The sequence below is a fragment of the Drosophila elegans genome, unplaced genomic scaffold (genome assembly GCF_018152505.1).
Source record: "Drosophila elegans isolate 14027-0461.03 unplaced genomic scaffold, ASM1815250v1 contig_208, whole genome shotgun sequence".
NCBI lineage: Eukaryota > Metazoa > Arthropoda > Insecta > Diptera > Drosophilidae > Drosophila > Drosophila elegans.
Genome location: NW_024545578.1, coordinates 23124762 through 23152309, shown reverse-complemented (window position 1 = coordinate 23152309; position 27548 = coordinate 23124762). Strand labels below are relative to the sequence as shown.

The 27548-nt window shown below is 39.0% G+C and overlaps 2 protein-coding genes and 1 long non-coding RNA gene across 3 annotated transcripts in view; 2 read left to right on the top strand and 1 right to left on the bottom strand.

Annotated features, from left to right (window-relative positions):
* Positions 1-13513: 13513 nt before the first annotated feature.
* On the bottom strand, positions 13514-14543 carry LOC108136049. The gene is made up of 2 exons (XM_017256980.2): positions 14220-14543; positions 13514-13770 (listed from the first exon to the last, which is right to left on the bottom strand). Exons 1-2 carry the CDS (start codon positions 14432-14434, stop codon positions 13590-13592), a joined length of 396 nt encoding a protein of 131 aa, XP_017112469.1. The 5' UTR covers positions 14435-14543; the 3' UTR covers positions 13514-13589.
* Positions 14544-20647: 6104 nt separating this feature from the next.
* LOC108136052 lies at positions 20648-20999 on the top strand. Its single transcript, XR_001773940.1, has 2 exons — positions 20648-20756; positions 20813-20999. It is a non-coding gene; the product is annotated as an uncharacterized LOC108136052 (long non-coding RNA).
* A 1998-nt stretch (positions 21000-22997) lies between these two features.
* The window catches only part of LOC108136150 (echinoderm microtubule-associated protein-like CG42247), a 45713-nt gene continuing 41162 nt past the window's right edge, over positions 22998-27548 (top strand). The window contains exons 1-2 of the mRNA XM_017257145.2: positions 22998-23451; positions 25108-26216. Of these exons, the coding sequence (XP_017112634.1) occupies positions 25338-26216 (879 nt within the window). The 5' untranslated portion in view covers positions 22998-23451; positions 25108-25337. The remainder of the gene's footprint in view (positions 23452-25107; positions 26217-27548) is intronic.

The following is a 27548-nucleotide window of genomic DNA, read 5'->3' as shown; positions in this document are numbered from 1 at the left end:
TATATGCTAAATGTGTTTTCATCTTGGCTTTAGTTGGGGCTAATTTGCTTGAAATGCTCTGAAGTTGTGCTAAAATAAACGCTATCTATTATCTTTTTATTACTGCTGTCTTGCTTAATGGCTTTTAGTTCTGTTTACTGTTAATTTTGAAGTAGAGCTTCTTTGTTTTTTTTTTGTTAATATTGACATTTTATAAACAAGTTTGCAAAAGATTTTCACATAAATATATTAAACAAACAATTTTTTTTGTGAGTTTAGCTCAGAAACATTCATAAAAGTTCTAGTCATTGAACAATTCTTAAATAGTAGGGCTGACAAAACATCAATAGTGTGCACTATCGATAGTTGTTGATTATCGGTTGTGGAAAATATCGAGACTATCGATAGTATCGAATTTTTCTCCCTCCAAAAAAATAAAACGAAATATCAATAAAAACCAATCCAAATTCTTAATTTATTCTATTTGATGCTGATTAACACAGCAATTATTCTGTCCCACTACGTTTTTTTTTAACTTCTTAGCCTACCCTAATAATTCTCGAACTTTTTGGAAATGCTGTATGACACAAGGCGGTCACTCCAAGTATTCTTTTAATATACCATAAATAAAAATTATTTTTCTACAGCGATAGTATCAATGGTGAGCCCAAACCATCGATGTTTTCTAAATTGTTTGGCCATCGACAGTAGCACTATTGTTTTATCAACCCTATTAAATATATAATTACGTAAATGAACTCCACAAATTTCTTAAGTGCCTTCAATAATGAATGCGACAGTATTAATTGTTTTTTTTTATTAACTAAACACTACCAGAATCCAAATTGTTATTTAAATACCATATTGTTTAGATGTGATTTTTGTTAAAGGTTTTTTTTTGCTATTTGAGAATTTGCATTTGTTACGAGTGTTTGATTTCCTTAAGTGTATGTAAACAACGGTAGAGGACAATATTAAAAGATGCCTGTGTGCGTCGCCTGCTTCTGCCTGAACCTCAACGTCCTGCGTCCTGCGTCCTGCGCCGCATCGTCCTCATGTTTACGCATTCCTCGGTGCTTCTCATTTTGATGAGGACGAAGATGGAAGCTCCACTCGCCTCATGCCGTCAGATGTTTGCTCGTGTAATGTTGCATACGTTATGGCGACTAGTACACACACACACACACACTCAGCCGTACCTCTTCAAACACACGCTCACACTGGCATTATTAGCAAAAGGACGCATCCGATGGAGGAGAAAACAGCCAGCGATATGCGCACAAAGTTTAACTTTCATATGTAAATTCCTTTTTATTACGAGTACAATATCCGAAAGAGATAGAGAGGCGCCCGATGGAGGAGTTTTGCTGCCGCTCGACATGATACACTCATAATCCGTTATGATCTGATACTGATACGGATGATGCCATCATAGTGACAGCCTGCGCCACCAGAGATTATTATAATTTAGTTACCAGCGCAGTCCCAGCGACGACACTTGTGCTCCATTCTTTATGCAAAATAAGCAAAAGCGAGCGGAAAGTGAAATCTGGCAGATTTTTCGAATGATTGAAGCAAGGCGTGTAAACAGCGATAGAGTAAGCTTCATAAATGTCAAACAACGGAAGGCTTAAAATCCTTAAGCATTATGGCATATAAGCGACCTTCCATCCATTCCCATTCCACACAGAGAAAAAGTTTTTTCACATTGAAATCACTTTACTGGTTTGCAACACTCAAGATAATCAGAATGTCAGAATGTCAATCAAAAATGTATCCACATAAGAATAATATATAGAATTTATTTACATAATTCGCTGTCATATACACTTTTTAATCCCAATTAAGATGTAATTTTTATTTATTTCATTTACTTGCAAATTTTCAGTTGAAATTTCATTATGAAAATTTTCGTGGTGTTTTTTCTCTGTGTGGGCATCCTTTGCCTTACAAATTCCACTTTAATAAGTAAGCAGGAGCTGAGAGTTCAGTCGAGCTCATCAAAATGTTGCTGCAGCTCTTGAGCAACTTCCGTTTTTTGATCTGCTGATGGTTTGCTGAAAACGCTGGCAGAGTGCAATGGCTCTGAATAAACGGCGTCTGAATTATGCAACACGTTTAAGTGCCTGTATTCTTTGTGCCCAAACACACACGTGCACCGAAACCCCGGAATCTTTTGTGCATTTTGTTTACTCTACTGCAGCAGGGTCGGGTGCCTGGCTGCTGCAGTAGATGCTGATAAAACTGTTGACAGTCGCCAGATAAAACCGAAAATTTACAAGTAAATGATATTGTCTGGCAGCCAGCTGCCCACTTTGTGGCTGATTGGAGTCGGAGAGTGTCCCTGTCTAAAGGGAACACCTGCTTACCTTCGTCCTGCGATGGTTATAATGAGTTTTTCGCTGTTCTGGAACTTTGCTGTAATGCATAAATTATATAAATATATTGATGAACATAGTTGTCGAGAAAGTTGCATGATGTCGTCAAAAGGAAGTGAAGTAGAGGATACAAAAGGTTAAGGAACAAATATGGAAAGGATGTAAATGTAATGAACTTAATATGAATTTGCTTATCAACGAATTAAAAAATAGTTATGGTAGAGGAATACATATTTTCCATCTTGGTAAATTTCAAAAAAAATCCTTAACAAACCTCTGGATTCGATAAAAGTTACCAAGTATATCTATCTTGATCAATCAAGCATGAATCAAACATTATAAAATATTAAATCACATTCCATTTGTTAGCTCCTAGTTATTTCACATGGCTCTCAATATTGGTTGTCAGGCAATAACTTCAAACAGATATGACATAATAGATTTAGATAGAAAAGCTATTTTAAAATTTAGATCCATTCGAGAATCACAAATGAAATGAAAGCAATGCCAATGGATGGGGACATAAAAGCCAATTTCACAGTATGCCAAGTGATTTATTGAGACAGAGAGCTCACCTCCTCGCTGGTCCTCGGCCCCTCTGAATCCCTCATCCGCCGCTATGCTATGTAGAGCGGCAGCTTTTATTTATCGCTAAACTAATAAATCTTGGCATAAAAATGGAAAATATTGTATACGCCATGTTGTGCCGAGACCTGAATCGACAGCTAGGAAAAAATAGAGGCCATAGTCAGAGCAAAAACTCATAAGTGGCAGTGGTTTAAGCAATGGCCACAAAAAACTTATACACATATAAATTTCATATTAAATAATGGTTTAATGATTTTATTTGTTTATTTGTTTCCGGTTTCCCAACAATTAACTCTAACGAACTGCAAACTTCACAAAATACAAAAAAAAACGCAAACGAAAACAACAATAATCATAAAAAATATTCACAGACACGCTGCGTGTCAAAGTACAATGGGTGAGTGCCGGCGATATTAATTTTTTAATGTCCTTGTCCTACAAAATTTTATTAGGGATTGCTTCCCATTTCGGCTTTATTCTTTGCTCGTTTTCTTTACGATTATTACTTGAATGGTTGCCGAGGCCGAATTATATTTTATTAATTTTTACAGCTTCCGAGGCAATCACAAATCAGTTTTCTTACACTTATATATTTTTGCATATTCTACTGCCTACTTTGTCGGGGTCGTGCGTTGCGAAGGCCTTCGAGTTTTAATTGCCTCAGCGTGGATAGGCAGGTTGCCGCCTTCGTCCTGCCACAGGAGCTGTGCGGAAACCAGCGACAGGAGGAGCAGCACAAAATTTGGGTTTAGTGGCGTTGCGTGAGTTTAGCGCATTAGGGAAGAAATGCAGAACAAAAAAGAGCAGATCGCACACGTAAGTACTGCTCTAAAATAATACTTATATTTATGTCTGCCTGTTTGTTCGGCATTTTTTACACAACATAAACACTATTGTACTTGTAATAACAATTAACAATTAACTTTTTATGGGGTCATGCATGTTGTTGGACATATAATAAATGTTTGTTAATGCCACCTATCGATTATGTTATTTTTTATCCCACTCCTTGCGTGCTAATTAAATAATTTACAGACGCATATGGCTCCCGTTTATATTGTTGTAAATATGAGGCATTAATGTTAATAAATGTTGCTGTCGGTGGGTGGTCACAGACTTAAACAGCTCGTAAGGCATAATCGTACATCTGGAATAACGTATGAATCGATGGTTCTGTGAGTGCGGTAAGTATGCATCAACATACAATACATTCTTGTTGATTTTATTGCCCTGGCTCCAGTAATTCCCCGCCCATATGTGAGAGTGTGTGAGCTCGAGAGATGCTTCACTCTGTCCGCGTTATGTTAATTGAGCCTGATTGACCCGTAAGAGCATCTGATGGAATCGTTAATCCAAAATGTTGTGTAATGAAAGAGAAATATTGCCGTGTGTTTGCACATACGTTTTTTGGATAACAATCACTTTTAGATTGCTATTGAAATTTGTTCTACAGCTTTAGACGTCTCGAAGATATTTAATTTTTAGTGCATCGAAATTTTTGTGAAATTGAAATCTCGCTTATCATAAGACATTTTATAATAACAAGGTATATACTTAATACTTTAAGCGGTTTTAAACTGCAATTTTGACTCCAGATTTTAAGATTACTCAACGAAAATACACTCAAAATATGTTATTTCTTAAAAATGTGGAGTTATCTTAACTTAAAGGCGTTTTTCATTATTTAAGAAGAGGCAAGGGCGATTTTACCTATAAATATAGAAAATTAGGAAGAGGCAGCTTAGCAAAAAACACCTTAATATTAAAAAAATTTGTTTTAGTGTATTTTGTGTTTTTCTATCTTACGACTGCATTTTAAAAATAGAAATATATATACATTAATACAAAATGTTATTAACTTAAGTGATGTAGGTGTTATATAAAAAATTTAGCTTCAAGTCTTGAAATCGTTGTAATAACCAACTGGAAGCTAGGACAAAAATCATACCTAGGGTCCTCAATAAGTAATTTTTGAGTTCGAAGTCAAAGCTCTTATTTCTGCTTGTATAAAATTGAATGTCCATTACCGCAATATTGCAGAACACATAATACTATGGTTATTTGTTAAAGCATTTCATAATTAAAACAAACAACTGAATATTTCAAGAAAATTCAGTTTGCAATTAAGAGCTGCCAAAGAAATTCCTTAATTTAATGAAGACATTTTGGCACACCATCAGAACATAAACAGATGGCCAGACCAGAAGCATTTAAGCTCAACCACCTAATGAAAGACATCTGGCTGGTGACCACAAATGGCCAGGCCCCAAGATGCATTAACCAAGGATGTACCGAGCCATTTCCAAATGAACGCCACGCGGCGTATGCTTAATGTTACACTCAACACTCGGCCGAGAACATCTGCCTTTTACCCTTTTGGCAGTGCGATGTGTCAAAAGACAGAACAAGAACCGCAGGTGCGGTATTCCCTGCTCTCTGGCTTTTGTGTTCATGTTTTTCAGGAGGTGGAGGGGGGCCACTCAAGCGCTTTTGCATACTGTAACTGTACGAGTAACAACATGCACACGGGGCAAACATTTTTGTAAACACAGTTTACAGTGCGGTTAACAAATATTCATGGCGCACATGGCGTATGAGTGTTGCCCTCGTGGCACTTGATAAAACGCGAACACTTTGGTCCACGGGGAGGCGGTTCGTGGTGGAAAACAGCAAAAAGCCAACAGAGGGCTGGTGGTTGATGAGACAAACAAAATATAAAGGAAATCCTGAAACACTTCATTATACTAATACTAATTTCCCCTTTAACGTTGCTGGCTTGCATCTTTCGGTCACATATATTGACATTGTTGGAAATAAAGGTAACAAGTTCTTACCAGAATCTTCCGTTATTAATAGAACAAAAAACATTTTAAAAGCCCTAAAATGTGTACAGCACATTTTAAGCGGAATACTGCCGCCATCGCCCAAAGTGTGGTTTTGTTTATGGCTTATACTATTTGTTTTTTTTTTTAATTAGGTAAAATAAACTCCATTAAAAAAACGCTGGGTAATTTTAAAAACCAAATTCGAACAATTAATAAAATCATTAACACAGCAAAAGCAAGCTCTTTTTGTTTTTTTTCTCGACTTCCGAGCAGAATAAACATCTATAAACTCAGCAACTATAGTATGTCATCCACATTAATGGAAAAATTTAAACCATGAATAAGGATACTTTGCCAACTGTTGGGTTGGAAAAAAAAAATTAGGAATAAACAACTTTAAAGATAAGGAACATCTTAATTTGTTTAAAAAGAATATTTGTGATTATTACAATTAGAAATAATGTAATAATATAACAGTAACGTGCAAACCAATTAAATGCTATAATGCATTGGTTGTCAGAAAATCCAACCTCTATCCCAAAAGCCAGGTCCACACAGTGCCAACCAAAATTAATTGCACAAGTGTGAATGTTGTGAAGTTACGGAGCGATGCTGAACTCGCTTAAGCCGGGTAATGAGATATCATTCCGATGTCATGAGCAGGTCTCTTTCTGGCCGGATATATGCGCCATACAGAAAGCACAGGGTTGAAATGCTTAAGCACGAGTGGAGCTTAACGCATTTTTACAACGCACACACATACCAACCAAACAGTCGCATTCATACACACAGCGAAGGCCAGGACATTCGGGCAGACAGTGAAAAATATGACACCCTATTTCCGTTTCCCGTACGCTGACAATAATGGCAGACAATATGGCGCAGCTTACGCTCAAAAGTGATTGCCGCACCAGCCGACAGCTAACCAAAGTTTCGTTGAATGCAAAAACAAAAAAGCCGCTCTCGCACACACACACACACACACACATATACAGCGGCAGGAAAGCTGGCAAAAGATTATATGTCTGGGATTTTTGGGGTAATTTAAGCGGCTTTTTGCCAGAAACAAAAAAGAAAATCCCGAAAAAATTATGTATGTATATGTAAGGGCGCTGCCTAACCCTGTGCAAGTTTTAAATTAATTTTCATTAAATGTGGCGCACACGAAATTGTTTTAAAGTGATTATGGCCGTGGAAAATTATGCTCCTAATAGAGGAGCAAAGGGGATGAAAATGGGGATTTTCAAGAGGATGGAGGCCCCTAAAAGCAGGCCACGGCTGTTGACAATGATGGCGCATTTAACGGTATTAGACAGGATGTCGTTGTGTGCCTGTGTGTGTGTGTGTGGAAAACTGGGGAAAATAGAGTGAGAGAGGGAGACAGAGAGAGAGGGGATAGAAAACGAAAAGATAGACTCCCTCTGGTTTCCCCAATCAATATGCGTTGCATTATTGTCATCCCTTTTTTAATAAATATCTTTTTAATTATGCATAAATTATAATTAACTACTCGGTGCTGCTGCTGGCGGCCACAAGTGCCAGATCGGCAGCAGTCGAATCGCAGTCACTGCATAATAAATGCCCGGCGCACATAACTAGTGTTAATTATTGAATTAATGCACTCGCCATTGTAATTTCACATCCATGAGATGCACTCGGCCTTCCCTTTTTCTCTGTTTTGTCGGCATATTTCAGTTTACTTTTTTAATTGCCTGTTATAAACTATAACACATTTTACATGGGAATATTTTTTAATTATGCCTTTAAGTGATTTACATTGATATTTTCCGATAAAAGTGGCTTTCGCGAATGAAAAAAAAAAAACGCAAAGACTAATGAGCTGCACTTCAGGCTGAATGGGATTGCGCCAAATGAATTGATTATTCGCGTAAGTACTTCAGATGCGTTAATTATTGTGCTTGCATATGTAGAGACATAAATTTGAACATTTTACCGTGCAAATTAATAAGGATTGAAATTTATGTTTTTTTGTTTATTTGAGTTAAAGCTAAGTATATGTTTGTGTTTGCTCCATATGGATAAGTATGCATTAAAATTTATCAAGCATTTGATAAATGTAGAGGCTCAAAACCAAATTAATTTGATTGAAAAATAAACTCAGGTTTCTTTCCTTTTCCAATATTGAGTTGTACAACAAATGAATATAATTTGAATTATCTTTGCATAATTTGATTCACCCATGTTCAAATATCTTAAGACAGCACATGTCAGCTCTAATTTTCACAAATGCAAAGATTAGAGTGCTGTTTGAAGACTTAGAATAAAAAAATATGTCTAATTAATTTTAAATGAAATTTTGTTTTAAATATTTAGCTTTCTTATTTTACCGAAATTTGCCATATTGTTTAGTCAAGGACTAACTAGAATATGCCTGTTATTATAATTTAATTTTAACTTACGTCCAAACCGATTAAACTGAATAGAATAAAATTACTGCTAACCCAAATGTCTGTTGACAATTACTGATTGTCGATAATGATGATTTATAAAAGTTGATCCCTTACATGTACATATAAATAGCTGTCCAATTAAACTGATGGACTATTGATCTAAAATTCAACAACACCCTTATTGAGCTTTACAATTTACCCGATTATCCAGCCAGAATGTCAATTCCAATTTTATTTCTTTCAAAATTACCTGCAGTAGAAATATAATAACCCTAACCATTAGAAGACAAACAAGTTCCCAAGCACCGCAATTGTCGTGAGATATCTGTCTCTGTCTGGGCGTGTTTGTGTTGGCTGCTGTCGCCCTCACACACCCAAGCAACCTTTCAACTTTATTTATTAAAAGTGCTTATTACTTTAACACTTGAGCGCGATTTAACACGATTTGCTCAAGTATTTTCGTACGACAACGAGGACACATTCCGGGGTTCTCGTTCGCCAAAGAGCAAGCGAGTGTCAAGGTATGTCTCTGTCTGGGCCAATTGTCTGTCCGTCTGTCTGTCTGTCTGTCTCTGCTCGAGTGTCCTGTGCCGGGTCCCCGTCCGCCCCCCAGGATCCTTGAGTATTTAGCTTACCTACCGAACACCGAAAGCAGTTTCATCTTTTTCATGTGCAGCGAGCAGCTCTCCCAAGGAAGCAGCTTCATCATTTTTACTCTTTTTCCACACTCACACTGAGAAAAACAAATTTAGTTCGGATAAAATACAAAAACCAATAAATAACCATATTTCATATGCGGTGAAATAACACAGCAGTATACACTTGCTTGTTTACTGACATTATCAAGGATAATTCATAACTTACTAAAATTGGTTTCGTAATTAAAAACATTAAACTATCTTATTTTAAAGAAATTTTCCAAATTGTTTTGTCAAGGCCTAACTAAAATATGTCTGTAAATAATTTAATTAAAAACATAAATAAGCTAAATCTTAAACAAATATTTAAATGTGCTTTACTGCTTTTATTAATAATTCTCGTAAATATATTAATGCAGGTGTAAAAATTATTTATGACTTCATTAAATTATAAATTTATTGAGTACACCTACTTCTAAACAATAGTTTGAAATCGTTACAAATTTAAACAGTTAAATAATCAAAGTGTGGTTTTGTGAAATTTATAAAAAAGATTTGAGACCTAAAGCCATTTTAAATTTACCAAGTAATACTGACTAATAAAAAATGATTTAAAGTAGTTGAATGTCGAGCCACAAAAAAGACCACCGAATTAAATGATACTTCTCTCTGTGCACCGACAGTTGTCCTTGGCTCCTGGCTCGGTGTGTGTGTGAGGTAGGTCCTTGCTTGCTCTTCAACGCCTGACTGTTGGCTGTAGATCGACTTGACTGCCTTTATCTTCAGCTCCAGCCCCTTGCCGCTGCCACGCCCCATTCCGAGTTGCTATCATTGCCAGCACTTTGCTGGGGTTTGCCAGTGGTTTTTTCTGGGGTTCTGGGGCCTGCCCCTAATATTGCCCTTGACTGTTGTCAACATGTTCAGCGTATTTGTTGTTCGAGTTGTTCCTGCCGCTCCAGTTGTCGTTGCTGCTGTTGTTGTTGACTTTAAGTGTGTTGATTTCATACAATTAACTTTTTGTCTGTTTGTTTTGTGCGACTTCTGCTGGCGTTCGCTCTAATTTCCTGCTTCGTTTTCTGGGGGTACGTCGAGAAAGTCACTGACATCGTTTGACAGCCACGTGAGCTTTAACAAGCTGGGGCAAAAACGGCAGAAATGAATCCGACCGCAACGTGGCGGATACGCAACGTGGATTGTTTTTTTTTTCTGGCCGCGCTGCAGCCAAAGCAATCCGGAAAATTTAATATTTATTTTTATGTTTTTGATTTAATTTTCCTCTTTTTCAACTTTACGGTCATGTGAGAGTGTGTGCGGTGGCCGCGGTCATGAGGTTTTGCGCTGTTGCTGCTTTGGGGATTTATGAAAAATTTAGTTTTTCTTGTTATTTTTACTGCTCTGAGGTGATTTTTATTTTTATTCTCATCGCGGGGCGCGCGTTAAGTTGCCTTTTTATACCTTTATTATTTCTCTTTCACTTTTTACGATTGTGTGTGTGCGAGTGACTGTGTGAAATGTCGTTTATTTTAATTTGCCCGACGTTCGTGGAGCGGAGTATTTTAATTTATTTTAAACCCATACACGTACTTAACTTTCATCCATTCTTCGAACGCATTAAAGTTCTGACGTTTTCCATAAATGCCTAAAAACTCTCCGCGTCAAGGCTATATTAAAATTAGCATTTTGACCAGGCCCACAAATCTCTGCTAATTTATAGCATTTCCTTTATATATTTTGGGCCATAAAAAGCAGATATATAAACTTGCTCCTCGGTGATTAATGCGTCATAATTAGAATTGCGGGCTGGGTACATGCATAATTCCACGTGGCAACCCTATAAATCATGCCCCGGTGAGTGTGTGCCGGAATCTAGCCACCAAATTCGGGGCTGTCTGTCAGAGACACTTAACTTTCGTGTTGGCAGGTTCATCGCCAAAGTGTCAGCACGCAGATAGCCACCCACAGGCACACCCAACCTGCACCCTCTCAGCCAAAATAAATGCGTTATGCGTGCGCTTAAGTGCTCATTAATTTGGAATGTCAAACTATGTTGACTAAGGCAAACGTTCCACGTTTAATCGCTTTGAAGGGGGCCTGGCCTGCTCTATGCCGCATCCCAGTCAAATTGATTTAGAAGAGCCTCATAAAAGCAGCCCGGTCAACATTTAGTCCTACAGGCATACACCCTCTCCCAAAAATACAGGACGACATCAGGTGGAGGACTTCACGTAGCAAGGCCTCTTCAATTGAGATATTTGCAAATGTTGCTGCTGCTTTAAAGCAGAGAAAAAAACCTTTTTTTTGCCAATAAAATTAAATTGGTTTTTAGTGTAGCCAAAGTACTATTATTATATTATATACGTCTCGTTATTTGGTCAACATGTAAAAATTGAAAGAAACACAAAAAAGACAACAGTTTATTATAAGTACGATTTTATCTTAATCTTAAAATCCTAATCTTATCTTAAATTAAAATATTTATAACTATACTGATTCAAGCGCATTAAGATAGGTATTTTATTATATCTTTATATTATTTTTATTATTATTTATTGTTAAATTTATATTGAATTCTAATGTAATATTTACTCATTTAACATTTTATGATATTTTCTCCAAGTGCTTTGAATTCCAGCCATTTTGCCCAGTGATCTCCTGACTAAAGTCTGAAAAAATCCGGGCAGTCCAAAAGCGATGCGGGCCGACTGGCCAACATGCAACTGAAGGCTGTCGACGTGCCTTCTTTGCGGTCAGTTGTTGCACGTTGCAGGGTCCGAAGTCATTCAGCCTCTATTAGGCTGCTAATTGAAATACCAGTACGAGGATTGGAGCATCCAGTCCAAAGGTTAAATGTTGCCGGAGATCTCGATTTTCCGGCAAAGCGAAGTGAAAGATACGGGAAGTATAAACTAATTAAGAGTTGCAAGCGCTGCAAAGGCAATTGAACGATAATTAATTAAATAGTGTTCGATTTGGGACACAGATTTCTACTCCTCGGAGTTTTTTTAAATGGAGTTCATTTTTGTAGTCTGTCATTTGCCTTTATATAGAAAAAGCTGATTGGTATCTCTAGCCAATATTAAAAAGGTAAAGCATTAACATGGTTATTTTCCTTTTTATTTGAATTATTTTAAAGTATTCTTCAATTCGTGCTATAACGTGCTATTTATATAAAAAACGTATTTTCAGTTATGTGAAGCAGTTTTTAACATCAACAAGCGTTGCGCGTGGTGGTAAAAAAAAGATTTTTTTTAGTAATGTGTTCGTGACTTGGTTATTTGTTAATAAAAAAACATGCTTTTATACAGAATTATTTGATAAATTTTCATTTTCAAATATGTTGTGCGTAAAAATATAATATAATATGAGTGTTTTTCCAGCCCAACAAGTTGTATCTAATTAAAAAGGATCTATTAAAACGAGAAAAAAAGAGGCATTACATAGGAAGTCGGGCTGGCATGCTTAAATAATAAAATAAAAAATGTATAACGTTTTCCCCAAACCCAATTTGGATCTCATCGTGCCAGCAGCATAATTATCTCACGTTTATGACACAAGCCTTTGGCAGCGATGTTTTATTTTTTTCACTTCTGTTTACGTGCTATGCAGTTGGGATTCCATCATTAGGAATTAAGCAAAAGTCAGTGGCGGAAGCTAAGTACTTGTCAAGTGATGATGATGCCGGAGTTCTTTACAAGGCCAAAAGTTTTTAGAGTATGCGGGTTATTTTGCAACTTCCCGACCCCGTCGACTCCATTCAACTTCGGTTCGCTTCGTTTCGCTCTTTTTTTATTTATTCTTCCTGTCGGTACTGCTGTTGCTACTGCTACTGCTACTGCTGCTGCATCCTTAAATATTTTCTCTTTAATTAAAATTTCAACAAGCCAGACTCCCGGCGAAAGAGACAGAAATTGTGGGGCGGAAAGAGAGGGGTGATGCAGACATGCCCGCATAAATTAACTTTTGCGTAGGTGACTGTGCGCACGGTTTGTATGGAGTTACCCGGGTCTTTGGAATACGGAATACGGAGCGTGGTAAGCTGGGCGTAAGTGCCTTATCTTAATGCCCCGCCATATCTGGGGCCTAATGCATATAATAGGCCAGGCCTGCTATTTAAAGTCTAACAACCCTTTTTATATGCAAATTGTTGCGCCACACGTACACGCCCCAACGCCTACCGCCACCCCCTTTTTTTTTTTTTTTTTTGCGCCCCTCCCGGTTGACTTTCCCATCCATGCCCGGCAACTTGACATTTTTTTAGATACTCCACGGTGAGCCCTCCACCCCCTTTTAATTTCCCTCATTTAAACATTTTGTGAAAAGTCATATATACACTCGTACGGGTGAGCATGAGCTTTTCTTTTGGTGGGCGGTATGCGTGAATTACGTTTGAACTTTTTACAGAGCTCCAGCTCACCCGGTGTGTGGGTGTGTGAAAAACGTTAAAATAATTTGCAATTTAAATAGTTTTAATTAACTTTCACTAATTTGCTGTCGCTCAACTTCCACAAGTTGGCAAACTAATTTTAAAGTGATTTATTATTTAAACAGCTTGATGATTGGCAAGAGCCAAAAAGAGCCAAACTGCCAACGGCCTAATTAGGTAGAGATATAAGGGTTTACTCTTTTTTGGCTGTGTGGTCGTCTCTTTGACAATGGAAAATTGGTGCAAATAGGCTTTGGCAGTTGGCCCAAAATAGGAGGTTCAGGTATTGGAGGGCACTTTATTCGCCACAATCAAATAAACAGCGTAAAAAAATGAAATGATTTGTCCTAGGTCACTATAATACATTCTTCGTATGTCCAAAAAATCGTCGATAGGCACCCGCCTGATCCGTAGGCAAAGGTATGATTATACCTTCTGACCAGGTAAAGTCCCAGCAACAACATAAGCAGGATCATCAGCAAAAGAAAGCCAGTTGCAATCTCTTCGCAGCCAATGCTTTTACGTAATCTAAAAAAAATTTATCAGATTTACTTTTACAACAGTTTATGACAAAAAGTATAACTTGAATTTTAGATGCTAAATAGTTAATCTGGCTGAGCTAGCGTTTCGTCATTAAAGTATCCTTAGCCGTTTCAAATTTTAGGATCAAGTCCTTAACATTATTACAATTATTATTACAACATTATTATAACATTTAGTATTTTCCCACGACATGTTCACGTTTTCAATAATGCTAAGGACAATAGAGTTAAATTAACTTTAAAGATGAAACAATTTTTTTTTTAATCTTTACATTGCTGTAATAATTAATCGCGAGCTAAGCCATAAAAACACAAATGGATTTTGCCTGCTTTCGATGAGAACATTCAGTATCCGCGGCACAGTTTGCGATTTAAATTCGAAACCAACAGAGTAAATAAAAGAGCATAACTAAAAATTATATCTGACTCACATACCGGTATTCTTCGATCATACATTGCGACCTGGGTTGCATGATTAGGTTATCGCGGTGTCGACTTCTGGCCCTTTCCACCGCTTGACGGGCCCCATCGCCCAGCTTCCGGCGGTACTTAGTGAAGATATCAGTCACACTATCCCGGGTTCGTCCCACAATCACCCGAACTGGCGTACGTTTTTCGGAGCAAATGCTGTTACATGTTGAAATACCCATTTCTTTTGATTTTAGGCTGTTGTTGGAGGTAACAATTAATATTATTTCAATTAAAGACAATTTATAGTTCCAAATTGTAAACAAAAAATAATGAAAGGCTTGTGACAAGATATTCACATATATTGGTTTTTGAGTAACCTGACATTATAGAAACTCATACCTTGATAAGTAATAACTGTATACGAGGTTGTAGAAAGTATATGCATTTTATTTATCACACAATTTATGTTATATTTTTAATAAAAAAGCTATAATTCCCATTGCACCTGCGAAGAAGTGCAGCCGTAAGTAAATTATGATTGTCCACTTAGATCGCGGGCAGGACATCTTAAGCCATTCGTTGTCTGACCCAAATTAATAACATTATGCAAATTTAAATGCGAACCCATAAATCAACGCATCGAATTGCCACGAAATAAATGCGCGCCCCAGAAAGCAAATAATGGCAGAGTCATTAGATAAATTTATTTCGAATTCCACACAAACAGTGGCAAATTGAAAAAAGACAGCGGCAAATGGCAACAACATCGGCTAAAAAGATAAGGGGGAAATCGATAGCAACGGGCAAATTGAAACCGAAAATTTACAGTAATCAGCATAATATAGAAAACCGCCATTAAAATCATTATGTACCAAGTTTAATGCCTATTTATGGCTGATTTCAATTTAAGTAGGGCCAACCCCCACCCCCACCCCCTTTGCAAATCAAACAAATAGGAATATACACAGAGAAATACGGAAAACCTGCTGGCGTTAATTTCCAATAAAAAGCCGCTCTGCAAAAAGTAATTAACAACAAATTACGAAACCGTAGCAAACAACAACCGGCTGAACAACCGCCGCAACCAACACACTTAAAGCTAATTAAATTTTACGCTATTCCCCCAACAAAAGTTCCCCCTCTCGCCACATTCCATAACTGATTGTTGGCAATAACGACAACCACAAAGAACCGAGGACCACAACATCTGGCATGAGTAGAGCCAAAAATAATATGTATAGTATAAAAATGATCAAAACTTTTGGCATTCATTTAAAAGAACGCTCGCCAGTCGTTCAATGAAATCAAATAAATTAAGCGCTGACCACCAGCCAAACACAATTTGAAGCCACCTAATTGATTTGCCAATAAAGTTCACAAAGCTCCAGCGACCACCGCAAAAAGGACTCTCCGCATGAAAGGCGAGGCCCCACAGCCTGTAATTTGTAACCGGCCAACTGCAGGAGCCAAAGTAATTGACGCCCCGCTCGTGCACACACGTTCAGGCGAACCCATACATATGTACATTAATTACCGCAAAGTAAAGGAAGCCGAAAGGTGGAAGGACTCTGGTCCAATGCCAGCAGCTCTATGACGACTCTGACGGCTGGCCAAAAGCCATTTGGGCCCAGCCGAGCGAAACTAATGTGCAGCGGCCAGTTGAAATGTCATTCCTGTGCAATTGTTTCTGTCGCCGTAATTTCCTTTTGCAATTCTTCTCGATTAAAGACACAGCATCGCATCTAAGCGAAATGTCAGGTATCTGCCAACTAAAATATAAAGACCAATATTGGTTTTTATGATTATTTTTTGGAGGTAATGGCATAAAGAAATTTAAGAAAATGTATACAGAAATTAATAATTTCCACTGAGAATTAGACCAGAAAAGGCAGATTGTTAGTAGCAATGTTATAAAACTAAATTGAACTGACCTTGCAAAATGTTTACACAAGTTGTTAAAATTGTTTATGCTGCAAGCGCACTTCTACGAAAACAATCCAGTCGGAAATACGTTCTCTATTGAGTACTCCTTTTAATAAGACATCAAAATGGCTGCAAAAATGAACAACCATTGGTGAATTGCCGCAGTGGCGGCAAAAGTTGACCATCCCGCCGTTAGAAATCGAGTGCTTCGTTGGCGCCCCGCAGCTCGAATTGCAATCATATTAAAGGCCGAGCCCCAGTGCAAAACATTTGATGCCAAAACAGCGCGAACATGTGGCCTGTTGTATGCGGCATGTGGCGCGAACAGGCGGATTGGCTGCGATCCTCCGAGCTAAACTAATCATGGCTACCCATCAACTGCGCGGTGGCCAAAGCGAGAAAAAATCCAGAGAAACCGTAACACTTTGCCCGGGATTTGCATTTCCCCAGGAAAATGAGGGAGCATTGTGGCCAGAAAGAAGGCAGTCTGGCTGAAAGCGAATGCTGCCAAATGCTAATTTCCTGGCTGAAAACTTTTTGGTCATTTGCTTTATTAACGACAAAAGATGCAGAGAAAGGCAAACCAAGTCTTAACCCATTTAAAGCGGGTCGTCTTAATACATTTAATTTTTTAATAAATTTGTGAGGCTTTATAAGTTACTGATTTTAATTAAATTTTGACATTTCCCCAGTATTGGCTTTGTTTTTAGTTTGTAGTATATCTGTTTCAGCTTATTGTATACCATATCTCTTAAGTTATAAAATATTTATTTGTTTCACATTCGCCTTTCCGAACATTGAAACAAATATTGTCTGAGAGGGTTAATCGAAATACCAAGGTTTGAATTAAATTTCTAAGATGCTGGATGTGGCTCGAAGTGCACACCCGCCTCCATTCGGGCTTTGCATAACTCATTAATGGCAAAAGTTTCTGGTGCTGACACTATCTGTGATGGAGATATGCCCCCCAATGGCCACAAAAGACGGGGCTCGAAATCCAAATCCGAACGGATAGAGAAACGAGTTGGAAATGGCTTAACTAAGGCAAGGGTCAAGTGGGGCATTTATCAGGCCAGGGATTGCACAATATGGCCGCATAAGGCATGACCATCATCATCAGCATGAGCATCAGCATCAGCATCTGCATCAGCATTATGCTTACGATCATGTGCTGCATGTACGCAACAAGAATTAATTGTGCCCACATGCAACAGGAAACGAGACCGAAACGGATCCAAGCCCTTGCCGCAAATGAGAAACTTGGACAATCGCATTCACACATTCTCGGCCATAGACAATTGAAACTTTTTGCTTTTTGTTCGAGGACGAGTCCGAGAACGAAAATGAGAACGGCAACGACTACAATTCTGGTCGCATTCACATTCGAGCACATGAGCTTTTCTTCTTGGCCGACCAGCTTGACATGCGTTCGCAGGACCCCTCATCTTCACTTTTCCACTTTTCCACTTCTCCATTCCTATGTGCCAAAGCATGCGTTTGAGCACTGAAAAGAATTGAATAACTTTGGCACTACGATTGCTTTTCTGGCAACAGCTGAATCAAAGAAATAAAAAAATCCAAAGAGAATAGTAATGTATACTTAAGTCACATTGAACAGTTCCCTAAAGCTAAGAATAGAGAATATTTAAAACAAAATTTTAAAAATTGGAATTCCTTAAGAAAATTTATTTATATGTAATGAAGACAATTTTTAATTGCTTTAGTTTATTAATAATGATCTATAGTAAAGCCCATGATTATTTTGTTAATTACGCAAATGCTTATAACATTCTAAAGCCAAAGAACCATTTTTTCCGACTGCATATACGTACATATAAGTTAGCCAAGCTGTTGGCCTGCTTGTGGTTGGTTTGCCTTCCAGCCATATATCCATCCATTCATTCAGCTTGACATGGCAGCTGCCTGGTCAGCCACCCGCACCCCCTAGATTGCACCTCTCCCTCAACTCGATTCCTTTCCGTTCAAAGAACTCTTGTTATGCTCGCCCTGCTTGCGGTTTTGTCCATGGCCAAATGCAACAGCGTCTCTGGGAGGTTGTGGGTGGTGGTTGCTACTACAGCTGAGTGGCAAGACAAAGCTCGCGTTGCAGTCGTAGACGTACACTGTAGAAATAATAAACAAAACTGGTTTTCAATTAGTTACTATTTCTTAAGGCATCAGGGAATCGGTAGTTTTAGACTTCTTTGGATAGTTAAGTCGTGTTCTAACTTTTGTCAAATTAAGGATAAGATTTTATGTTATGCAACCTAGGTGTTAATATGGGTTTCAAGAAACAATTAATCTTAAAAATACAAAATTTTCAATACATTTATCAAGTAATTAAGCTTATTTTGTATGTATAAACGTGTTTTGACAGTTTTTAAAATTTTTAATATAATTCAGGTAAAAACAAAAACATTTATATTTATACAAGTTAAAATGTTTGTTAATTATTCTTATGTTTTTTTTTTGTATGTACAGTCTTTGACGAAGTCTCGTAGTCACAATCGGAGTCAGTTGAGTGCCTTTGTTGCGGTTCATTCAGTTGTATATATGGCTCGGCCAAATGTCCTTACCGTGGCTCGTGGCTTGCTGCTCGGCTTATGGCTCTTGGCCTGGTGCTGGTCCGGGTCCTGGGCCCTCTGCTCCTCTGTTCTGTCGCCTCATCGGGGCTGTCGCATTCTTCAATGTCTCCTTTTAGTAGCGTCATGGGCATCATACTTTGTATTGAAAAGTTTTCGCGCGCTACTGACAGCAGCTGAATGCAGCTGAATGCGAAGTCTGCCTTTTCTTTCCGCACATATACATATATTTAACGTCTTGGGAAACTTCGGCTTGTTTCGGATACCCCAATGAGCCAGTTAAGTGTGTTTCCGGGATCCTAGGTTGCCAATTAAAACGGTATTTGGCAATTTAAATTTTAAATATAATTTTTTGACTAAACTAAAAGGTTTTAAGCTGGTCATACTTTGACATTTTAAATAATTCTAGCTATATAGGTACATAAGATATATTTATATATTTATTAAATATAATTTTATATATATCCATGAACTTATATTAAATGTTATCAAGCCTTTACAGTTGTCAATGGGTTTACTAACGAAAATTAATTTGGTTTTAAATATTTTATTTTTATTTTTGACCCAAAAACTCATTTTAGTTCAAAGAACTTAGCTTGTTGGGTAAACTTTTTGTTGCCGCCGTCCACTGCAGTCAATGTGTTTCCTTACCTCTCTTTTTCTTGAATGTGTGTGTGTGCATTGTCCTCGTTGCCATTGTTTAATGGTCACATTAAAAATGCCTCATTGTTGGTTGTTCTGTTGTCGTTGTCAACTTCTGACCGCGCCCTTTGCACAATATTTTCCACTGCATTTTTCCCAGCCCCCTCCCATTTTCAGCCCTCCCCTTTTCCATTTCCATTTCCCTGCCATTTTCCTTTTCTTTCGGCCATGGCGCAGAAAAGTATGCAATACAAAATGCATGCCGGCAGCATTGGACTTTTTAGTGGCTTGCATTGCACTTTCTGTTTGCTCGTACCCTGTATGTGAGTGGATGTGTGGGTGTGTGGATGTGTGGGTGCTTGCACGTGAGTACATTAGCTGGAAATTTAAGGTGAGCACGTGTGTGTGCATGCTGCCGCACAGTGGGCATTTACAGCAAACAAAACATCCTTTGTGGCCATCGACTTTTCGTGGATTCTGGCGCAGCTGCCGCAGCAGCAGAGTCCTTCATGTGGACACAATGCCATATGGCAACAAGGTGCTGCAGCCTGCACTTTGCCACCACCCTCTTCTCGACCCGCTCTTTGGGGCATTGAAGGAGCTTATTATGGCATATGCCTTTCCACCCAGTGATGCTAAAAGCTAATCCAAAAACAGGACAAGACGTCTGCGAAAAAATGAACAAAAAGGTGAAATTCCTCATAAAATATTCTGCAAGCCAAACAGTAATTATTAATGTGTAACAAGAACAAAATCAAAATATAGAATGCGGAAGAAAAATAAAAAGTTTAAGTTATAGATTTGTAGCTCGTATTGTTACCCTAATAACAACATACTTTATGCTTTAAGTACATCTATAGGGGTTTTTTTATAGATCATTTATTAGCCCGTATTTTAATTCGTTTTAAACGGGTTTGTTTAAGATCAAGACTTTGATCCGTTTTTATTTGAAAGTAGTCTGTGTCAACATTGTCTACTATTTATTTCTAGAAACTGCAAGGCTTTCCCGAAATTGTCCAAGCTGCCATCACAGTTTGCTAAGTACACTCATGTTGGTATGTACTTTGATTGGTGGCTAAAAGGGGGAGGGAAAGGGGAGTCGTATTGGCAGAAGAAAGGAAGCTTATTTGAGTTGTTAACTGATGTGGGTGTGGCTCTGTTGGCTCCAGTAATAGTTTGTTGTTTGCCAGCCTCAGTGTGTGTGAGTTTGGGTCTGCAGGGAGAAATTAGATAATTGAAAATGAAACTGGAAATAATGAAGTTGCTGATCGAAGCTAAGTAAGCTTAAAAGTTTACCCCTGTCAGGCAAGAGAAAATTACTTCGAAATTGCCAATACGAAAGAATTACGAATTTTCGGACCATAGATAATCCTCAGCGACTTGGCACTGATGATTCAATTGTGAAAGCATTTCGGTAAGTTGCTGAAATAATTAAACAGAAATATGGATAAAAATCCACAAATCACGCAGCCAGCCGGATATGGCATTAAAATAATACATTAACTTCACCAAACGTTGCGTCGCCCACACAAAAATGTGATTAATTTAAAGGAAGGCATTTCGGTGGTGTAGGAAACTCACAAAGTTATTAACGGAGAGTCCCCGCCTAATACAATTCACGAGTAATAGCATTGTAATAAAAACAAATTTCCACAAACGTTTGGCCTAATTGTACGATGGAAAAAAAATGAAAGAATTACCCCCGAACGACCCCCGAACGGCAGCCGCCAAAAGAATTTTCCTGCGGCTTGGTGGGTGCTGACTTTTTGCGGGTACTGTTGCTCGTGCGACCAGCGTGACACAGAAAATTTCACAGCACTGCCAAAAGCAGCGAAAATCCCACACAAATTGTTTTGGCCAAGTAGTTGCATGTGAGTGGCGCATAAGGAGCCCCCTTGCCACCCTTTCCCCCCACTTCGCTAGCACCTTCTCCATAAGGTGCTGCTGGATCGTGAGGTTGACGTTGACGTTGCTGACTAAGGCGACGACAAAACACACGAACACAAGCCCCAGGCACACACAACTGCGACAATATAAACACGATAAGCAAAAAACTGCGATTTCCCCTTAGGGAAACGGGCCCCGTTTCACTATTTCAAAGCGGAGTGGGGGAGCTAATGGCGGTGAAAGCGGCGGAAAGCCAAGCACTGTGGTGCAGTGTTTGGAAATTTAGAAAATATAGCTATAAAGTTTAAATTACTTACAATAAATCCAGCTGCCATATGCAGTCACTCGATTATAAAAGTTGCTCTTAGAAAGGGACTGCAGCAAGCTAAACGAATAACAATAAAACACAATTACGTATTGAAAGGCCAACAGAGTTTTGATAGCAAGTAAGCTTAAAATTAAGAATTCGTATATTAACAATATTTAAATAAAACATTTAAATAATAGTAGTTGCTAATGCATATTACTTTCAAACATAAAAAATTAAACTTTAAAATATCAATTACGTATTGAAAGGCCAACAAAGTTTAATAACTAGTAAGCTTTCAAATAAAATTTCTTGTTATAACCATTTTAGGACATAATTTATATTATATTATACTTCGTGATAGAAAAAAGAAAGCAGAAGAAGTTTTTCAATAAAAAGAAAGTTTCAAATAAGTCCAAATAACACAAAATACTTTCTTTGAAACTTCTCTTAAATAAGTTATTATACAATAACTTTAACTCTTTTAGGTGTAATGGCGAAAATGTAGTATTTTTATGATAAGCATTTTATTAAGGTGATATTAAAAGCCAAAGACCTTAAAGATCTTTGGCAGAGCAAGGATAAGTTAATTAAAATAATATTTAACTTAAATCAACTTTATAAAACCCCATTAAGTCATTGAAAATATAGAAATTTGACAAACAATTATTTTGTGAGATTTTTCCTACAGTTGTGTTTTATAAAAAAAGGTTGTAAAGGTACTCAAATTCACCTAAGCCAAGTCCTTAGTGGCTTATTAAAGCCACGAGGGCCTGACCACAGTGCCATGAAGCCACTCCGCAGCAGGGGGCAAAAGGACTTCCTGTAGCTCGGGCTGCGATGTCTTAGTAACCATTTCCCCGGCCTGCAGCTCCCGCTTGAAAATGAGTTTAAGGGCCGAGACTCCAACGCGGGCCAAGACAAAATCCCACAATCAATCGGTCAGAGCCAGGAATCTCCTGGATCCTGGTTCCTGGATACCGTATCCCATGCGAACGTAATAATTAGAGAGGATAAGGAATCCCCTGGCGACGCCACTGGTCGACAGGCAATAGTGCAATGAGAAAGGTGAAAAAGCCAAACGGCTAAGAGAACCCAGCAAGTGGCCCCGTTGGTGTGCTTGTGTATGTGTGTGTGTGTGTGTGTGTGTGTGTGTGCTTGCGGTTTTCCTAAGCAGGGCACAATTAGTGGTGAAGCAGGGGGCAGGGAGTTGGGCAGTTAGCCCCATAAGTCAGTCACTCACACAGGCGAACCTGTAATTCGATTCGCGGCGAATGCGGGAGAAAGAGAAAGGCACTCTCTAAGAAAATTGGCTGCGTCGCCGAGGAAATTTAGAGTGGACAAAAGGTAGCAGTAGCAGCACCAACAGCAGCAGCAGAAGGAATGGCAGCGGGAAAGCCAGCTGAAAAGCCAGCAGGCAGCGCAGCTCGAAACACAATTCAAAAACACTTTGACCGGCAAAGTTGCCACACGGAATTTCTTCTTGTGCATCGGTAGACGCCGGAAAGTAAGCAAAAGTTTCGCACTTTTGTTTGGGCCAACTTTCTTGCCAGCGAGATGTTTTAATAAACTCGCCATCGAGTTCATTAAATTTGATTCAAGTAAATGTGTTTGTGCCACCGATAAGTGAGTGTTTTTCCCCGTTTTGCCGGAACACAAGTGGAGACAATTGCGGCTGATTGATAGACAATTAGCGAAAGTGGATGCTGCTGATGCTGCAAGCGGAGAGCAACAACTGTTTGTGCATAAATAACCCAAAGCAACAACCGCCGGCCCAAGTGTCATTAACCTAATTGCCGCGAAAGAAGCCACCACACCACATTGGCCCAACCGAAAAAACCCACGGCCATAAATACGAGGAGCAAAGGAAGCAACGTGCAACGTGTTGCAATAAAAACAAATTTGCATAAAACAGGTAAAACCCAAGCCGCCACCCCAAAAAGGTGAAAAAACCATTAAAAAAATCAAGAAAAAGGGCTCACGAGTGAAAATTCTCCCCTGGCCAAGAAATATTTATTTTTTGTTGCAATTGTAAAATACACGAAATTCCAATGCAGTGGAAAGGACTTGGATCCCGGGCTGTGTGTGTGTGTGCGAATGAATGGTTGTAACCTAGCTGTGTGTGCCTGTGTGAGTGCCGGGTGGTCAAAGACACAAAACACCGATGCCACTTAAGCCAGGAGTCGTCGGCTTGTTTCCTGCCGTCTGCAATTTTTCGGTGCTTACCACTCGTTGCACTGCTGAAAATGCTAGAAAACTAGGCACAAAAATGTTTTTTTTTAATAAAAACTTAAGCATAAATTCATAAACTTAGACTTTTTAATTTGGCGGTTACATAAGCTGTTAAAAAAAATCCAATATTCTTAGTGAAACATACAACATTTTTTACCTTATAGGGAATATTCAAGTAAGGAATAGATGTTAAATACCTTTATCCTACACGGTTATTTAAATCACAAATCACAGTTGCCTTATGTGTCAACGATTTTAAGCCAGAAAAGCCTGCCTAAATTGCTTAAATGCTTAATACATATATTCATACAAGATATATAATATTTGAATCAATGCAATAGTTGACATATACTTTTTAAATCTTACTTGATTAAAGGGAAAAATACATTGATTTTATGATTTTAAGCTTTAGACCATGTTTACCGCTCACTTTCAAGTGTATTTTTTTCCAAATTGCGAGGCAAGGCAGGGCAAATAATACGCGATATTTTGGGCCTCTCCAGCGGACGAGGAGCAGCCTGAACTGTGAGCTCGGGACTCTGTCCATATCCCCTGTCCCCCGACCCGCAGAAGTGTGAATGTTTGTAGTGCCCACGCCGAATGGTTGAGTGGGGCTCTTTGGCCTGTTTACTGGGACAAAGGCAGTGGCAAGTGCTCGCCGGACATCCCATTGAATCGTCCTGTGGAGTGCCGGAGTTGTGAGGGAATGAGGGGGAGTCCTGCACGAGGAGGGACTCTCAAGTGCCCTGGGCAATGGGAGCATTGGACACATTGCATCGAGAGCTCGTTTCATATCGATTGAACAGAGGGCGAGGACATGGTTAACAGTTGATATTTCTAAGTGCAGTGCTTGAGAAGAACAAGGAGCGGAACATATGTATGCAATGTTACTTGATTATGGTGACATAAGATAGAGAATTTGCACCCAAAATTTGTTCACTAATTTGACATATTTATCAATTAAATATTTTGGTATTTTGTTTTAACATAATAAAATAAAAACAATAAGAAAAGAAAAATAAAATGTTAACGTTTTTAATTTTACAAAGCTCAGACTCAGTCCCTCTGTTTTTTTTTTTAATCTTGAATACATAAAAATTTGTAAGCAACTTAAATTTTTTTTAAATTTATTTTAAAAGATTAATTGAATTAATATTGTCCTAAATTACCGTAGTAAAATCACATTAATACTCAGTTCAAAATACACTTCAAAATACAATGCAAGATTACAGCTTTTGAGTGGCTCTTAACTCCCCTTATATTTGTGTTGCGATTTCTTAAGCATTGTTCATATTACTAAAGACTTGAAAATTTTCAAATAAATTATTTTGCATTTCAGCTAGCAACTTAGCACCTCGCTGGACAACCAGCGACTGCGGAGTCTAACAAAAACTTAAAGAAGTGGCCAACCTCCTGGAGCTCTAAGTTTTGCATTGCGTCGACGCGACGCTGCCCTTAACGATTCCTTTTGACCACAACAAACCGAGCACGCAAGGTGCCAGTGAAAGCGCCTTAAGAGAACGCTGACGTGACTGGCTGCGCAGCAGGACACACACCAACACCAGGACAATGTCCCACGAAGAGAACGACGACTACTTGGCCAGCTTGAGTCAGGCCCAGACCGCCGAGGAGGAGGTCGATGGTGGAGGCGCTTTAGCGGCTGGCAGTAACGAGTCCGTTCTGAACGGCCAAACAATGCCACAAATTAGTCCGAACGCACCGCTCGAGGGAAACGTTTCGCCGCCACCGACGCAGCCCCATTTGGACGATAATCTGCACAACGGCAACACCAGCGCCAGCAGCAACATCAACAAGCACGCCAGCAACAGCAACATCAACAGCAACAGCAACATCAACGGCAACGGTCACGACAGCAACCGCAGCAGTCCAGCCAAGAGTCCCAAGCGGCCTGTGTCCTCCAGCTTCCGGATTCAGAACGCCCAGTACGATGACGAGACGGAGGATTTAGCAGCCGGCGAGCAGGTGGCAGGCGGAGATCGGTGCCAGTTGCCGGACTACTGGCAGCAGCGGAACGGAGGCGCAGGAGCAACCAGTGGGCGGCAGAGTCGCGCCCTCAGCCCCCCCGGCTATCTGGACAACATGAGCGAGAACTCGGAGCAGCCGCCGGTGGTGCCGCTGGTGCGGTCCAAGTCCCGACCGGAAATCTCCAGTGCTGCGGCCGCGCGATACAACAACCTTTCGTACTGGAAGGCCCGCCGGGTGGTGTTCTACCGCAACGGCGATCCCTTCTTTCCCGGCGTGGAGCTGCGCTACCGCCCGGGGCGGGATGTCACCTCGCTGGACAACCTGCTCGACAAGATCTCGCCCAAGATGGACCTGCCACGCGGCGCCCGCTACGTGTTCTCCATGGACGGGGACCGAAAGTACCACCTGGACGAGCTGGAAGACGGAGCCTTCTATGTCGTATCCTCGTTCAAGGCCTTCAAGGTGAGTTCCCAGATTGGCATGCATTTCTGCATTTCGCGTTTTCCATAATTTTGAAGTTTAAGTGAAAGTTTTCACGTCAGGCGCAAAATCAATATAAATTTGAATATTTTGGTATAATTTTACTGAGTGTGGTGTGTGTGTATAACATACATAAAACTATATACGAGGTTTTGGCGTTTTTTTTTTGCGGTCAGCGTCCCACTCCAAAATGGGTGAGAAAACTTGGTCACTTGGCCTAAAAATCAAAGGCGGCGCTCGCCTTTTGGCTTCTTTGTTTTGCTCCCTCTTCCTTGGCAGCGGGCGTCCTTGGGGGTGGACTGCTGGGTTGGTTGGGCGGTGGTACCGCATATTTGCATGTAATCACTCTCGTTTTCTCTCGCTCTCATTCACCCACTCTCGAAGTTGTGGGAGTCTAGGCCTGCAAAACAATACCAACAATTAGCACGCCATTTTCGCCTGGGGCGAGGGCAAGTCGGGAATTAGGTCTTAGCTTTTATGGTCGACTGCGAGTGGGCTTGGGCTTACTTGAAAGTCGAGAGGGCTAAGAGAACAGATGGTCTTAAGAGCAACTTGGCTAGAACGAAGGAATTTCAACTCTTTAAGGAAAAAGGCTCAGCTGGCAGCCTATCGATATGCAAAACGAGCTATCGAAAGCTGTCAAGGGGATCAAAATTGTACTGTTAGCAAGGATATTCTGAACATAAAGTAAATTAAAGTACAATATGCCAAAGTTTGTTTTTGTATCAACAATTATTTTGTCATCTTTAATCTTCGCTTATGAAAATACACATTAGGATTTTGTGTATTTAAGTCGAATATAATGTTGATAACGCTTTAAAGAATTGAAATAAAGCAAAAGCTGACTTTGAAACTGAGTTAATTATTCGATCGTCCACATGGCAGCTATATGATATCGTTTTTCGATATGAATTAAATTAAAATCGTAAATATGGACTATCAAATTGTTACTATTTCCAAAAGAATTTTTTAAAGAAATACAAAAATAGAGAAGTTATTTTTTTTTTTTTTGCTAATTTTTTTGTTTTTAGTTTTTGGATTTTTCACATGGGAGCTATATGATATAGTCGTTCGATTTTCATAAAATTTAAGCCGTAGTGCTAAAATACTTAACCATTACTACATCTCGAAGAATTAACAAAAAAATAAGAAACCGCAAAAATATAATTTTTTGTCATTTGATTTTTCAATTGTTCCAATGGGAGCTATATTCTATAGTATAATTTCAGACTGAAATTATAATACCCTCTGCGATGGGTATTTATTTTTATTTTTATCTTTGTATGTTAACAAAATGAAAACTTATCCTTTTAA

What these genes read in the sequence shown, in the direction of transcription:
- LOC108136049 (XM_017256980.2), bottom strand. Translation starts at nt 14,434, where the DNA reads ATGGGTATTTCAACATGTAACAGCATTTGCTCCGAAAAACGTACGCCA. An exon ending in TGTATGATCGAAGAATACCG is followed by an intron (nt 13,771 to 14,219) that starts GTATGTGAGTCA and finishes AATTTTTTTTAG; the next exon opens with ATTACGTAAAAGCATTGGCT.